Here is a 14,077-nt window from a genome sequence, read left to right on the forward strand (position 1 = left end):
TTGAGTAAGCAGTTTTTGAATGAGGCCTCATTTATTGTTAGAGACTGTAAATGAGATCTGTCATAGATTAGATGTATAAGGTGTGATGTCATAAATAAAATTGATGGATTGCTTTATCTTTGAGCACAGAGATTAAAATTTCACACAATCAATAGAAAAACAGCAAAACAAACATGCACCTATTGTCTTTTATTAAAGGAATAGTACACTCCAAATAAGAAAAACATTCAAGGCACACCCAGACTCACCTTTTCCAGCCTGCCTGAAACTGGAACGAGCTTTGGAGGAGGACCACCAATGTTCCCATTCATGCCCCTGTTATCAGGAGGCTCTTCGGTATCGCTGCACGGACTGCAAGCGGACACGTGATTATCATTCCAGTCACCCACCGACTCATCGTTCAGATAGCCGTAGTTACCATTGCCAGCAGAGATGAGTGCAGACGATTTAGTTTTAGTGGGTAAAAGAGGCTGGTTGTTGAGGAGCTGCTCCTGCGAGCTGGCGCTGCGGAGCGTTCCATCTTGCTGTCTGAAACAGCTGGTGGCTGGTGTGGGTTTTCTATACTTAGCACCATAGTCGCTGACAGCTCGGCAATGGCGCTCCTGGTAGGTGCGTCCAGAAATGAGGCTGCTGACGGAACCCATGGTTCCTGCCACAGCCACAGGGGGGGAATGAGACACTGAGTAGCACTGCTGGACGTCAGCGCTGGTTTCAGTGGGCACAGGCCGAGCTTGAACTAGAGCCATGGCGAACACTCGCCCAGGACATATAATCTGTAGAGAGATACAAGAAGAAGAGATTGAGTTTGTACATAGATCACAGAGGGTTGATTTCTACGTTCCTTTAGCTCAGTTGGTAGATAATAACTAATGAAACGCCCAATTAAAAAGAGATCGGCAAGCATTAGCCATGAGTTATGTGTTTACGAGGTAGCATTTCATCTGCTATATATTTAGCTTGCTTCTGTGTGCTAAGAGAAGTCTCACCATGTGGAATAATCTGCAAAAAGTCTGCCAGTCCAATCAATTCCAAACACATCAAGTGCACTTCATAGCACACTCCCAAAGCACTTCAAAGTGCATTCCTTACTGCCACACACAAAAGAAACACACAGATCTGAGTTTCAGGAGAGATCAAGCTGCCCTGACTGCAGCGGCATCCCAATGACCCCTACCAGAACGACAGAAAGAAAAACGATAAGGTTACTCACGTAACGTCGGTTCCCTGAGATAACGGGAACAAGCATAGCGTTTAGCAAATGAGAATGGGACTCAGGCTGCTGTCTTTCTTTGGGATGAGGAAATGGTGGCTGTAAAACCCTGACTCGCTATGAGCCGTGGGAACTTTCTCCACAGCGCCTTTCTATAGAAGGGCTTGTTCTTCTGTTCTGAGGTTGTGTGTGCGACTGTCGGAAATCGAAGACTGTTATATGCCCCCGAACCGGGGAGGCCTGTGAGCGAACTGAAGCGGGTGGCCATTTATCACCTAGTTTATGATCCATTCTAAAAATGCCATATGGGTTTCGCTCTAACAGCGATAGTGGGTTGCGAGCGCGTAGCGTGCCCATAACCTACAGCTTTTGTATCATGTCTAGCGCCTTGATAAAAACAGAGGACCGGCACAGGGTCAAGCATCAGCCGGGGACCTCTTACCCTGGGAAGACTGGCACACTTTGCCGGACCGGAGCGCTTCAGATCAGGTTCCACTCTCGGCTGCTGCTGGGGCTGTGGTGGTTTGGGATGTTGTTGCTGTGGCGGCGGTTTTGAACGGGTGGTATCAGCAGAAGGACCCACCCTCTTCGGAAGGCCGAACAAACCAGCCGGGGATACGGGAGCATCAAGGAAGTCCACACAGTTGGCGTCCTTGATGTCCGTCAGATTTAACCACAAGCGGCGTTCCACACCACCATGTCCATGGCTTGTCCGACTGCTTTGTCAGCCTCTTTGTCCGAAGCGGCTCAATCGTCACACTACCAGGCAGGGAAAGAACTTTATCTGAACTTGTCTGCAATCGCTGCTGCCCAAAAAAGGAAGGGCCCAAATGCCATTGATCTATGATTTTTTTCACAGACATTAACAAATATGTTTCAGTATCAGATAAAACAGGAGTTTTCCCAAAGCGTTTTGCTCAACGTAATGCAAAGTGAACCGTATCGAAAGGGAACAAGTGTATCAACATCAGTTTGTCTCAAACTTTTTCTAAGAAATTCCCTTTTTCTTCTCTCGTCCATGTTTTTCAGCAGCCCCCACATGCCATTTTAGCTGAGGTCAGAATTCTGAGGTTGAAGTGCCAGACATCAGCATGGGAGGACATTGTTTCTGTAACCATCACACTGTCCTTCTGCTGACTGTGTTTTCTTATGTTATGCAGATTTTATTGGTGATGTTCTACTGGTCTTGATGAAAATTGTTCTCTTATATATTGTCGTTCCAGTACTCGTTTCTAAATGATCACCATAAAACACAACTATGACGCTTCACCCAACAATTCATCTTGCATCCGAAATCGGCTACTTCCATAGAATCATACAATATAGCAGCAAAAATAAGTTGAGTCACAAATAGTATGTCCGAAACATCAGCAGGTGAGAAATACCCAGATGGTCTACTGTTTCCGCCGAGATTTGTGAGTGTGCATTGGATGGACAACGGACACATTTCAAAAGATAATCAAACAAAAATAGCAGAAAACCTTAAGCCGGATGTCCATTTTCAAATATAAGTACCAATAAATGAATTTCTCATGACTAAATTATGTTATCAATGCGTACGTAAAGATTGTCATAGCATACGGGTCATTTGACGAAAAAACACCTGAAGGATATTTTTCCAGTGGAAGGAAGGCTTTAAATTACATTGTTACATATTTTTCAGCTTTAATATTTGTATTGTGTGGTAATCGTTTAATAAAAGCAATAAGGTAGTTTAGGCTATAGTGGTTTATCGTTAATAAGTCACGGCTAAAGGGTGTTGTTAGGCACGATGCGTCACAGCACAGCCTCTACGATATGTTGTTATCTAATGTACTCATGCTACAAATGGTGAAGGGCCAGGGATCTGTACACCTTTAGTACAAGTATAACTGTTTGAGAACAATCATTTCATTCAGCATCCTTAAACATATAGTATACACAAACATAATATGAAAGTCTTTAATGATTCCAGGATTAGCACACTATAAGTAAAAAATAAATAAATGTTGAACAAAATAAGTCCATGTGAAGAGTGTTATGACAATGGCGATCTTCCTTCCTGAGCTAGAAATGTGGATATTACAGTAATATTACCAGCGGAATATTTGGATGGGAGAGTGAAGTGAACGAGATGAAACACTTTTGAGTTTGAGAGAGAGAAGTGAGGGGAATAGCGTGACTCGTTCACAGTAACAGTTTCCAGGGCGGCTCTCTTCGAGTGCTTACGCACATGGTTCCACTAACGTGGCTATCAGGTATTTCTGCCTCACTGCTTCTTAAGAAGTATGTTCCTGTAGCTATTACAGCTCTCAAACTGCTCTGCGGTTGTGCCCCAAACCACAATAGTTAAGACCTTAATGCAAAAAACGGCAGCAAAAGGGTTAATAATGGAAATGGTGCATCTAAAATGTATTGGAAGCCATGATCATTTTACATTTTGACCATACTGGATGCAGCACGACGCAACACGACAACCCATTAAGAGCAAACCGTTGTCGTATTGGACACGGTGTTAGACTCTGCACAAGCACAACATTGAATGTTCTCTCAAAGCTTGTGATAATATGATGAAAGACCCCCACACAGTGTCAGCCCCTATAAACCCTGTAAACTTCAAACCAGTCAGTCTGAGACGCCTCCCTGCTGAATGACCCTTGGAAGTTGCTCCTCTGTTTGCGCTCTTCACAGTTTGAAATCACAAAAGTCAATTTTCCAGTTACTTGCCTCCACCTTTCCAAAGGTTTTTACCAAGTCTCCTACACTGCAAAAAATGACTTTCTCACTTAGTATTTTTGTCTTGTCTTGCAGTATAAACGGCTAAAATTTCTTGAATCAAGATGCATTGTCTTAATGACAGAATGACCAAAGAAAATAAGTCTTGTTTTTAGAAAAAAAAATATGAAATTTAAGTGAATTTGTGCTTTAAACAAGCAAAACAAATCTGCCAATAAGATAAGAAAAATAATCTTGAATTTACTGACTAAGAAAAAGGTAAACCTTAATTCAAGATTGTGTTTCTTACCCCATTGGCAGATTTACTTGTTTTAAGCACAAATTTTCACTAAAAAGAAGACTTATTTTCTTAGGTCCTCAAGAAAATGCATTTTGATTATTTTCGGATAATACATTTCAATACATAGAAAAGCGATAATTCAACTAAATGTTACTTTCAGAGTGATGCAGTTTTGCATTATTAAAGCATACTCCGCCCCAAAATGAAAATTCTGCCATGAAATACTCACCCTAAATTTATACGATAACCCTAAGACCTCCGTTCATCTTCGGAACACAAATTAAGATAGTCTTAATGAGGTCCTGAGGGGAGCTTTCTGAATCCCCCCATGGACTGCAACGCAAGTGGTTCCGAGCTTAAAGTGATGAGGAAACTTTTTGTGCGCAAACAAGAAAATAAAGAACATGTTCCTGATTTCCGCATCAGTCTACATAGTTTATGTGGTAGAACAAATATGGTACTGCCAAGTAAATGTAGAAGCCTGATAAAACAATCTGACTGATTTAGAGGGTTTTGCATCAGAACTCTTCATATGCATTTGAACATATGTCATGCTTTATCATCCTACGACTGAATGCCCAAACAAACATGTCTCTTTGATGTCCTCTCTGTTTAGACAGTGAGAGAATAGTGTGGCTGCTGCTCCAGGTGTTTCCAATCAAATTTCACTGTAAATTTGGGCTGAAATCTCGCGATGACAAGTCTTAAATAGATCAGCTGCAGCCGGAAAGGATTAGCGGCGGGGTGTGAATCTCTTTGGGATCGTGGAGCTTCTCTGCGGAGTCTGGATCAGAAGAGGGTGAAAATGCCAGCATTGAGCCTGGAACCCAGCAGAGCTCTAAATCTCTGAGCAGAAATCCCTAAACCCTTAATCACATTTGGTCTCTGTTTGGTTCAAGTGTAGTTGCAGGGCAGGATATTTGATGTGTGCTCAGATCCTGATCAAAGCCTCTTCCCATGGAGACGTTAGACATGACATTGGGGCATCCAACACCGAAGCCTTTGTTCTGATAACGGCAGGATTTTCCTTAGCCGTGCATAGAGGTTTGTTTTTACTTGATCGCGTTATTCATTATTCTTGACTGATATTTTTTTAGGTCAAAACGAGTCACCTTTTGACGTCTCAGACAAAATGTAATCACAAAACCCTTACAGGCACACATACACTGAAACGAATGAAACTGGAGAGCGGAGGAGGCAGCAAAACGGAAATGCTGACCTCATCGAGCACCTCATCTGATTGTTGGAAATGAAACCACACATCCTCATTAACACTGTGTGTGTGTTCCCTAAAATAGAGTGGACGAAAGTACATGCTTGGCTAAATTTGCCATCTAAACAAATGAGACAATTCACAAGAATGACTCATTTGCTCTGTTCCAAAATATAGTGAGGTGCCTAATGAGGAAGCATTTTAAGACATCATTGGGTGTGATCCCAATATAATCTAAGCATCTTGCTTCCCAAGATACATGTTTTCATTTTCATTTCATCAAGGCACAACGGTATGCGTTCTTCACAAAGAAGCCAGAATGCATTTCAACAAATCCCTATATCAAAGGTGGTGGAATTCTGATAGTCTTCTAGTATTTTAGTCACATGACATTTCTTTAATCTTCATTTTCATGTAATCATCCATCTTTCAATTACTTATAAAGTCATGCTTTTTTATTTCTTGAATGAAACCTCAGATTCATTCCGTCTTTCTAGTTTCTTTATTTCTTATCCTGTTCCTGCAGTTACTTTCATTCAACCCCTTAACCTTTCCTCATACATCCTGTCCTCTCATATCACGGCAGATCTCTTCATCAGGTCTTTTACATTTCGCCAAACAGGGGTCATATGTGTAAACTAGTGTACTGTAAGTTAAAGATAAGAATCACAATGTCATGCATCAGTCACACGTCCGAAGCCCCCTGTGGGCTCTGACCGGCTGTTCAGCAACCTGCGGCCCGCTCCGACACTTCCTGCCAGCTGCACTCTCATTGTCCCCCTCTATCAGATAAAACACACAATGCTTCAAAAACATTCATGGTTAAAGAGTACCTAGCATATGTTTTTTTAGGCCCTACTTTGGTTTATGGAGTGTCCATCAACAAGTTTATGTACATACAATGTGTTTAAACACTATAATGTCGTAATAATAGGCAGTTAGTCATACCTTACTTCTTGACTGACTTTCAAATGATTCGTTCCGCGATTCATCCGTCTAGGCCCCGCCTACCCGCTAACCTTGTGTCTCGTGATTGATCAGATGGTGTAGTCTGTTGTTATTGGTCAAACGCATTCATCATTTGTCGTAAATAGAAACCCCACTACCATCATTACAGGAATACGGTTTACATGTGTTTGGATGTCATGTATATTATATGTGTAGCTAGAGATGGCGGCGATTTTACCGTACCAATTTAAGCGCGAGTCTGACGAGGAAGCATCAGAAGACGCTAATCTACAACAAACTCCACCACGACTGGAGCAGGATGTTTGTCAGTGGAAAGTGACAACTCTTGTCATAAAAACTCCCAGTGTGACAACATGCATGTTGTGCTTTTGCTCATCAATGAAATAAAATATATATTTTTTCTTAAAATACTGTTAATACGTTAGTAATAATATTATTTCGTCTTAACTGTGTGTTGTCATGGTACTTAGAGCATATCAGAAAGTGGACGTTATGAAGAATGATATATATGAAACCCAAATATATAGGTGCATGTTCGGCAAATGTGTCAAAATGCAAAGTTAATAGCCAGATAAACAAACTGTAACACCCCAGAAATAACGGTACATGCTAATGTAGCTAAACACAGACATAAGGTACAAAAATATTTCTTGAAGTTAAGACAAAAAAGCTAACAGGTCCAAATAGAGTTGGCATTGCCCCCCATTTCAAGGATCGTCATTTCACATACCCTGCAGTGAACGCGCCAATATTATTAAACCAATTTTCGGTGAAATGACGCGCGCACAGTACAACCCTGGGGTTACACTCCTTTGGTATCGTTTGTAAAATTGTAACCATTTTTCCCTCAGACGTTCTTCCTTTGGTAGTTGAAATAAGACCGTAGAACACAGGTTCTAGACATGATTCACACGCATCACGAACGAGTGACAGATACGTTTTCGCGTCAGTCTCAGCAAAACGTAGGCGGGGACTATGTTTAGTGACGTAGATATGCGGGTGTACTAGTCCACGTCTCGTTTGTGTGATTCAGAGACGACTCCCATTTTTAAAAGCAAATAACTTTGTTATTTATTCACCTTTGTACTTACAACTTGGCAGACAGCTTACCTTCAAACATGGCAACATAACAGACTGCATGAAATGTCATTTTCATGATCTCATGCTACCTACTCTTTAAAGTGAAAAATAGATCAGCCTTAAAACAAAATATACAGTGAGGGATCTGTGATACATTTTTGGGATCTCTGATTAGGTTGCTGCAATTACAAGGTGTCTTCTACCACACATTTATTATTTATATGGGATAGAGAGTAATTGTGGTAATTAAGTTAAATAACATACACTTGATATTTAGGAGAGGATAAAGGAAATGCGCAATGCACGGTGACTACGCAAAACCAAATAGCCTGATCTATCAGTTTTACCAATTAGACACTATTATTAGAAATACCAGAAGAACAAATATAGCAGTAACACGTGGCAAAGACTCCAAAGTGCTGAATGTTGCTGTGCACAGCACTTATATCTCTGGGTGGATAGAAACATAAAAAATGAATGGCTTTCATTTATTTTTTAACCAGGATGATTTTCTTCCTGATCTTAACAACTTGTCCGTCTTAAGTGTAACGGAGTTTAAATTGCTGATTTAACCGTTATGCGGTCTTCCTTTGGCATGTACACTCATGGTCTCTAAAGACCCCATGTAACAAAATGATTGTCTTTCTTCTAACAAATGTGATTTTACACTGTTGATTAAGGTTTTTACTCCACATTTGTGCAGATTTCGCAGAATTTATGATATTTATAAATTTTATACAAATAATAAAAGAAATGTAACAGGTAAACAGTGTTTTACGTAAAATTCATGTTATTAAAGACCCACATTTCTAACTTTCATTCAAGGGATAACATGGATAATTTGACATGGCTTAGTGAAAGATTTTTGCCCATAGTTTAGAAAATACCGTTTTAAAAGTAAAAAATATCACTTTTACCATTAGATGGCTGCAGAGCTCCACTATTTTTCAATAATGTTACATTATGATAAGAATCAAACCTGAACAAGATGTTACAAAGAGAAAAGAGTGAGCCTTTTGAGCTTATCATTTATTTCAATCATCTGTTTTTCATATAATTCTTTAAATTTAATCTCATCATCAGTTACTAACTTTAAAAGTACAAAAAATCAACAGAAATTAACTGTTATATTACATATTGAGTACCAATACCCAACATGAACAACAGAATGCAACATCAAAATGCAATACATTTTTTGCAAATAAAGCAGTAAAGAATAAAAACAGTTAATGGTAAAAAAAAACTGTAAATGGTGAAAAAATGACCAACTAGGAACTAAAATTTGTGATTTCATCTCATACAGTCTTGTTTATCCATCAGTGCACTGCAGATAGTAGGCAAGGTCTCTCTCTCTCTCTCTCTCTCTCTCTCTCTCTGTTTGAGCGTGTGTGACAGGGCTGTAAAGTGAGCGTATTTGTTGTTCTAAGTTTATTTACTATAGTAAGGTTAAAAATACTATAGAACCCAAGAATTTCACTTTAGTGAAATAATTACAATATTATAATTACTATAGTATACTAAAGTTTTTTATGGACAAATTATTGAAAAATACAGACCTTAACAATTAAAAAGGAAAAATTGAATTTAGGAAAAATGTAAAATTATATTGCCCTAGTTTATCCATCTGATTGTAACATTAATGTCCTTTGTCATTTACTTGCCTATTTATGTGATAAACCGCACTTTTTATACTTGTGCTACAACTATTTGGCCTGTGCTACAAAACTTTAAACCTCTGTTGCATCGGTGCAATGTAAACGTTAAAAAATTAACGTACAGGCCTGTGTGAGCATGATCATTTTGCATTGTGGATTTTATGCGTTGTTTCTGATTTTGAGGACCATGAATGTGACTTTTTTGATTTTTTTAAATTAGTTTAGCAAATGTCATTTTTGTGTCAAAAAGTCCCTGAAGTCCGCAAAGAAGATGGACTTTAAAGGGATAGTTCACCCAAAAATTAAAATTCTGTCATGAATTACCCACTCTATAATTGTTTCAAACCTGTATACATTTCTTTGTTTGTTTGAACAAAAAAAAGAGAAAGATATATGCAGAAATGCTTGTAACCAAACAGTTCTTGGCCAACATTGACTACCATAGTAGGAAAGTGCCCCAGAACGGTTTGCTTTCACACATTCTTCAAAATATATTCCTTTGTGTTCAACAGAACAAATAAGTAATTTTTCCTTCTGCTCCAAGAACTGTTTGACTACAAGTATTCTTCCAAATTTCTTTCTCTGTGTTCATAAGAACAAAGAAATGTATACAGATGTGGAATAACTCGAAGGTGAGTAAATGATAGCAGAATTATTATTTTTGGGTGAAATATCCCTTTAAGCAAAGAGAAAGCATTATATTTATATTTATAAATATAATGTGATTAATTCTGTGATGATCTAAGGCCAGTGGGATCCAAACAGATCAAAAATGGCTTCTAAATGTATGTGACAGTGTGAATCTACCAATAATGGTGTATAGGATTCAGCATCAGCATTAAAAATGTTTTGTCCTTATCAGCTAATGTGCTATATGATATAGACATGAAATTAAATAAAATGAATGGCATCACCAACTATTTACTGCTATCATGGCCAACAGTCCACTGGCTCACTACACAAAAAGGATGGTTAGTCATGAATGACGCATTTTAAATAAGGGAGTTAATGGAGCATAAGAGAGGGAGTCACTGCCATTGGTGAACTTTTAGAGATCCTCCTCAGTGTGTTCTGAATTGATCATACAGACACACATACAGAATTCTATGATCTTCTCTTAAGTCTATTTTTTTACAGATCATTCTGAACGACAACAATGACTCACTTATTCCAATTCCACAGCCTCCTTGTTGTCTGAGAATGAGAATTATGCTTTTTGGCACACATACAAAAGCACTGAGTGTGTTGTCATTTCTAATGTGTGTACATTTTTGCATTTCAGGGAAAGACAGCAGAATGAGATCACAGAGCTGACAGAGTGTGTTTATATGATGTATTGATAAGAACGTCTTTCAAACTTTTATTAGGAAATCTTATCTGGTAATGTATCATTGTGTTTATGCAGAATACTGTATATGTGTAGTAAAGTAAAAAAATAGAATATATATTTTCAGCTTTCATGACGAAAGTATTGAGGTGCACAATTTATGGACCAGCCAAAACCCTAATTCAATAAATGATGATAATGTCTAAACACAAATGTAAAACCCCTAATACAACACAAAAGCAGAGATTTAGGCCCAATCCCAATTCTGTTTTCTTCGGATTTGCTTACCCCTTAACCCTTTCCCTTTGGCAAGGGGAAGGGCTGAAAACATTCCCCTAAGAAATGGGACACCACGACTACACTGTCTTACGTCACTATAATACGTCACTGCTAGCTCCTACGGAGATCCAGTGATGTTTATCACAAACGTACGAGATGCTGCTATCAGCTGTAGTCATATCAGTTTCGCAGATTGCAGCCTAAAAGTGATCCCCACCCTTTTTTCTTAAAAAAAAACAGTGCACCACACACGCTTCCATTCGCTGTCTCCAGAGTGTTCAAATCCTTATTAAACCCAAAATAAAAACTTAAATTATCCTCGCATGAGCAGCCATGTTGGAAAATTTCATACCCCTTTGAGGTCCCAAAAAATCTTGGTTTGAGAGGCTATATGGCCCTTACCCCTACCCCTCCAACCAAAAGAGAATCGAGACAAAAAAAATGTAGTAGGGGTAAGGGCTAGAAATGGGATTGGCCCTTACACCTGCATATGGTTATGCCTGTCCTACCCATTGTTTAATGGAATCCCTGTAATCCCTCTTTTCCAACTCTATTAATTGTGTCTTCTGTTGCCGATACGCTGGATCAGATTAAAAGCGGCGGGGAAACAGTGCCTGTGGAAGAAGCATTATTGGTCCTACTGGTTTCATTGCCAACCTGTTGCTGTTACAGGCTTTTAGCTCTGTTTGAGGCTGTTGCCATGGCACTTGAGGCCAACAAAAACACTGCCGGGGGTGAAAAAGAGAGAGAGGAGGAGGAGCAAAAGTTTGCAACAAACAAAGAGAGAGAACTCTACACAGAAGAGAGGAAAGAGAGAGAGAAAAAGACATTAAAAAGTCACAGGTGGAGAGTGAGTTCACATGCAGAAACCGAATGGAGGAAAAAGATGAAAGGAGTAAAAAAAATATGGATTCCATTAAAGATTTAGTGAGCGAGAGAGGGAAACTCTGTAAGTTTAAGGAAACAGCGCGCTGGTCGGCTCTTTAGCATCTCAAAGCATATGGGCTTTATTAAGCCCCCCTTGAACTGAGGCCCGAGTCACCACACAAACCTTCAGAACACAACTAGGCTCTCCTGTCTCTCTGTCCGAGCCTCCCTGGGCATCCAAATCCAGCAGGCCTTTCACAAGAGTGCGGGCTGACTCAAAGTCTAGAATGAGATGCAGCAGGCGCCCTTCTTCAACACAATACCACACAGAGGCGCTGCCATCTGGACTGACACTAACTGCCAATCTACACCATACATTTAGTTTCACCCAGTGAGCAGTGCTGGAGCCACTGGCAAAGGCCCAGACGCCAGCCGTGGTGCCCGTTACTGAGCCCCTGACAGCGGGAGAACCGTCCCTTGTTCTGACTGGCATAAATTACTTTGTATACTTTGTTCTTAAAAGTCATTTCTTAAATAAAACTATAATCCCCCACATCAAGATCACAAAGTATATGAAATTGTGGCAGGAGAATTTAACTAGAGGTATTAAATACTTGCTAGTATTCTTATAGACGGTTTCAGCGGGAACAACATAAACGTTATTTGGCCCAAACTTAACTTCTGGTAGACCTAAAGAATAAATAACTGGTGAGTAGTTTTTAATTAATTCAATACAATTAATATACAAAAATATTGATATGGAATAATATGAATCTAAATTAAATAGAAAATAAATTGTTATATTATAACCAAACAAAGACTGGAAGCTAACTTCGGGCAAGCGCATGCGTCCGATGAAACCGTCTTTACCACTGTTAAACTGAGACCTAAACAGTTCTAAACAGATCTTTTGGTCAAAATGTTTGTGCAAAAAATAACTGTGGCACTGTGCAACAGAATGTGTCAGAATTGTTTAACAATACAGTAATTGTCTGTGTTTGTAATCTGAATTTTGTCTGTGAGATTTTAATGGGTTGATGACTACATTAAGACACATTCTTGATAAATTTAACCCATTTCTTGGCATATACGTCAATGTTTGCAAACAGCAGAAAATCATCAAGCATTAGACCGGGCATGTAACAATAAGCAGCCAGTCGTTTTCCGAGTCAGCTGCTCTTTTGCCACGGAAAGAATTTCCAACCGCTAATGATTATTCAGTTCAGTCCGGTGGTCAGAAACAGACACAGCAGCACAGAGAGGAGCTGTGACTCCACCACACTGTTATTACTGCTGGAAAGGCCATTCTGAAGAACTGCTGATGGGACGGTAATGTGCACTGGTACTTACTCAGTACTATTGTGTACTTGCTCCTGGTCAATGAGTTTTGTCTTAAAAATTATATTGATCCACCAGAGAAATGAGGAGGCCACAGAGCCATCTGTTCGGAACAAGGATAGGACAGATTGTTCTGTTTTTTTATAAAGACTAAATAAGGACAAGCTATTGCCCAGCAGAAACGACAGTAAGCTAATACAGATGTGTCTCTTTTTAGGTTTCTCATTGCTTAATGTTTTCAATAAAAGAGAAGGTAATCCTGTATCTTTATTCATTGGATTGTACTCTATTATACCACGGTACGGAGAGATTGTAATTTACACGTACCATGATATTAACATGGTACACTATGCCCTGTCCAAGAATTAGGCCTCATAAATATGAAAAATAAAACATTAAAAGGCATATAAATGAAAAAAGGTCTGAAAAATGAAACAGACCATAGATTACATTTATTATATAGATGGATTCGTGTCTGAGTCTTCTCAAAATGGCTTCTCCTTTTCAACCAGCACAGAGAGACAGATAAACAAACTTGTGGCCTTTTTTTGACAAGCCATAATAATCACTCTCACGATCAAACCGAAATGTGTGCGCAACACAAACTGCAGTCTGGGAAAAGCGGCACAGCGCACATACCGGTAAATTAATTCCACGCCGATGCTTACATAACCAGCGTGACCTCAGACAAACTATGCCAGCGTGAATATGTACTTCATCTCGAAACTGCATAGATGGTGAACCACGCAGGAGCCACAAACAGACCAACAGAAAACAGACAGTCTTAAATATGATTTTGAAACTCGCAAACGCGCCGCAGCGAAAGCAGCCGCAGAGGGATGCGGATGTTAAGTCAGTGTCCCACCAGATTCCAGACAAACTCAGACGGAGAGGAAAAGAGTGGCATGGAAAGTTCTGATTCAGTGAAGTCAGATGAGACCGACTCTGTTAATGAGCTCTCCCTCTGTATATACGTCTGCAGGAAGCTACAGCCTTATATAAATACTTGCCACATAGAGACATCTCATAAAAGGAAACAGGAGAGAAGAATAAAGGGGGAGAGCAGAGGAGATGAGAACAGGAAAGAGAATAGAAGAGAGATCGCAAGTGTTTGGGAAGCCATTTTGAATCCAAACTTTTTTGT

General features: G+C 39.5%; 1 protein-coding gene across 2 annotated transcripts in view; it reads right to left on the minus strand.

Annotated features, from left to right (window-relative positions):
* The window catches only part of lzts2a (leucine zipper, putative tumor suppressor 2a), a 55,512-nt gene that overhangs the window by 11,886 nt on the left and 29,549 nt on the right, over positions 1 to 14,077 (minus strand). For both annotated transcript variants that reach the window (XM_056761322.1, XM_056761321.1), the window contains one exon: positions 249 to 773. In XM_056761322.1, the coding sequence (XP_056617300.1) occupies positions 249 to 746 (498 nt within the window). In that variant the 5' untranslated portion in view covers positions 747 to 773. The remainder of the gene's footprint in view (positions 1 to 248; positions 774 to 14,077) is intronic.

This window comes from Triplophysa dalaica, chromosome 11 (genome assembly GCF_015846415.1).
Source record: "Triplophysa dalaica isolate WHDGS20190420 chromosome 11, ASM1584641v1, whole genome shotgun sequence".
Taxonomy (NCBI): Eukaryota; Metazoa; Chordata; class Actinopteri; order Cypriniformes; family Nemacheilidae; genus Triplophysa; species Triplophysa dalaica.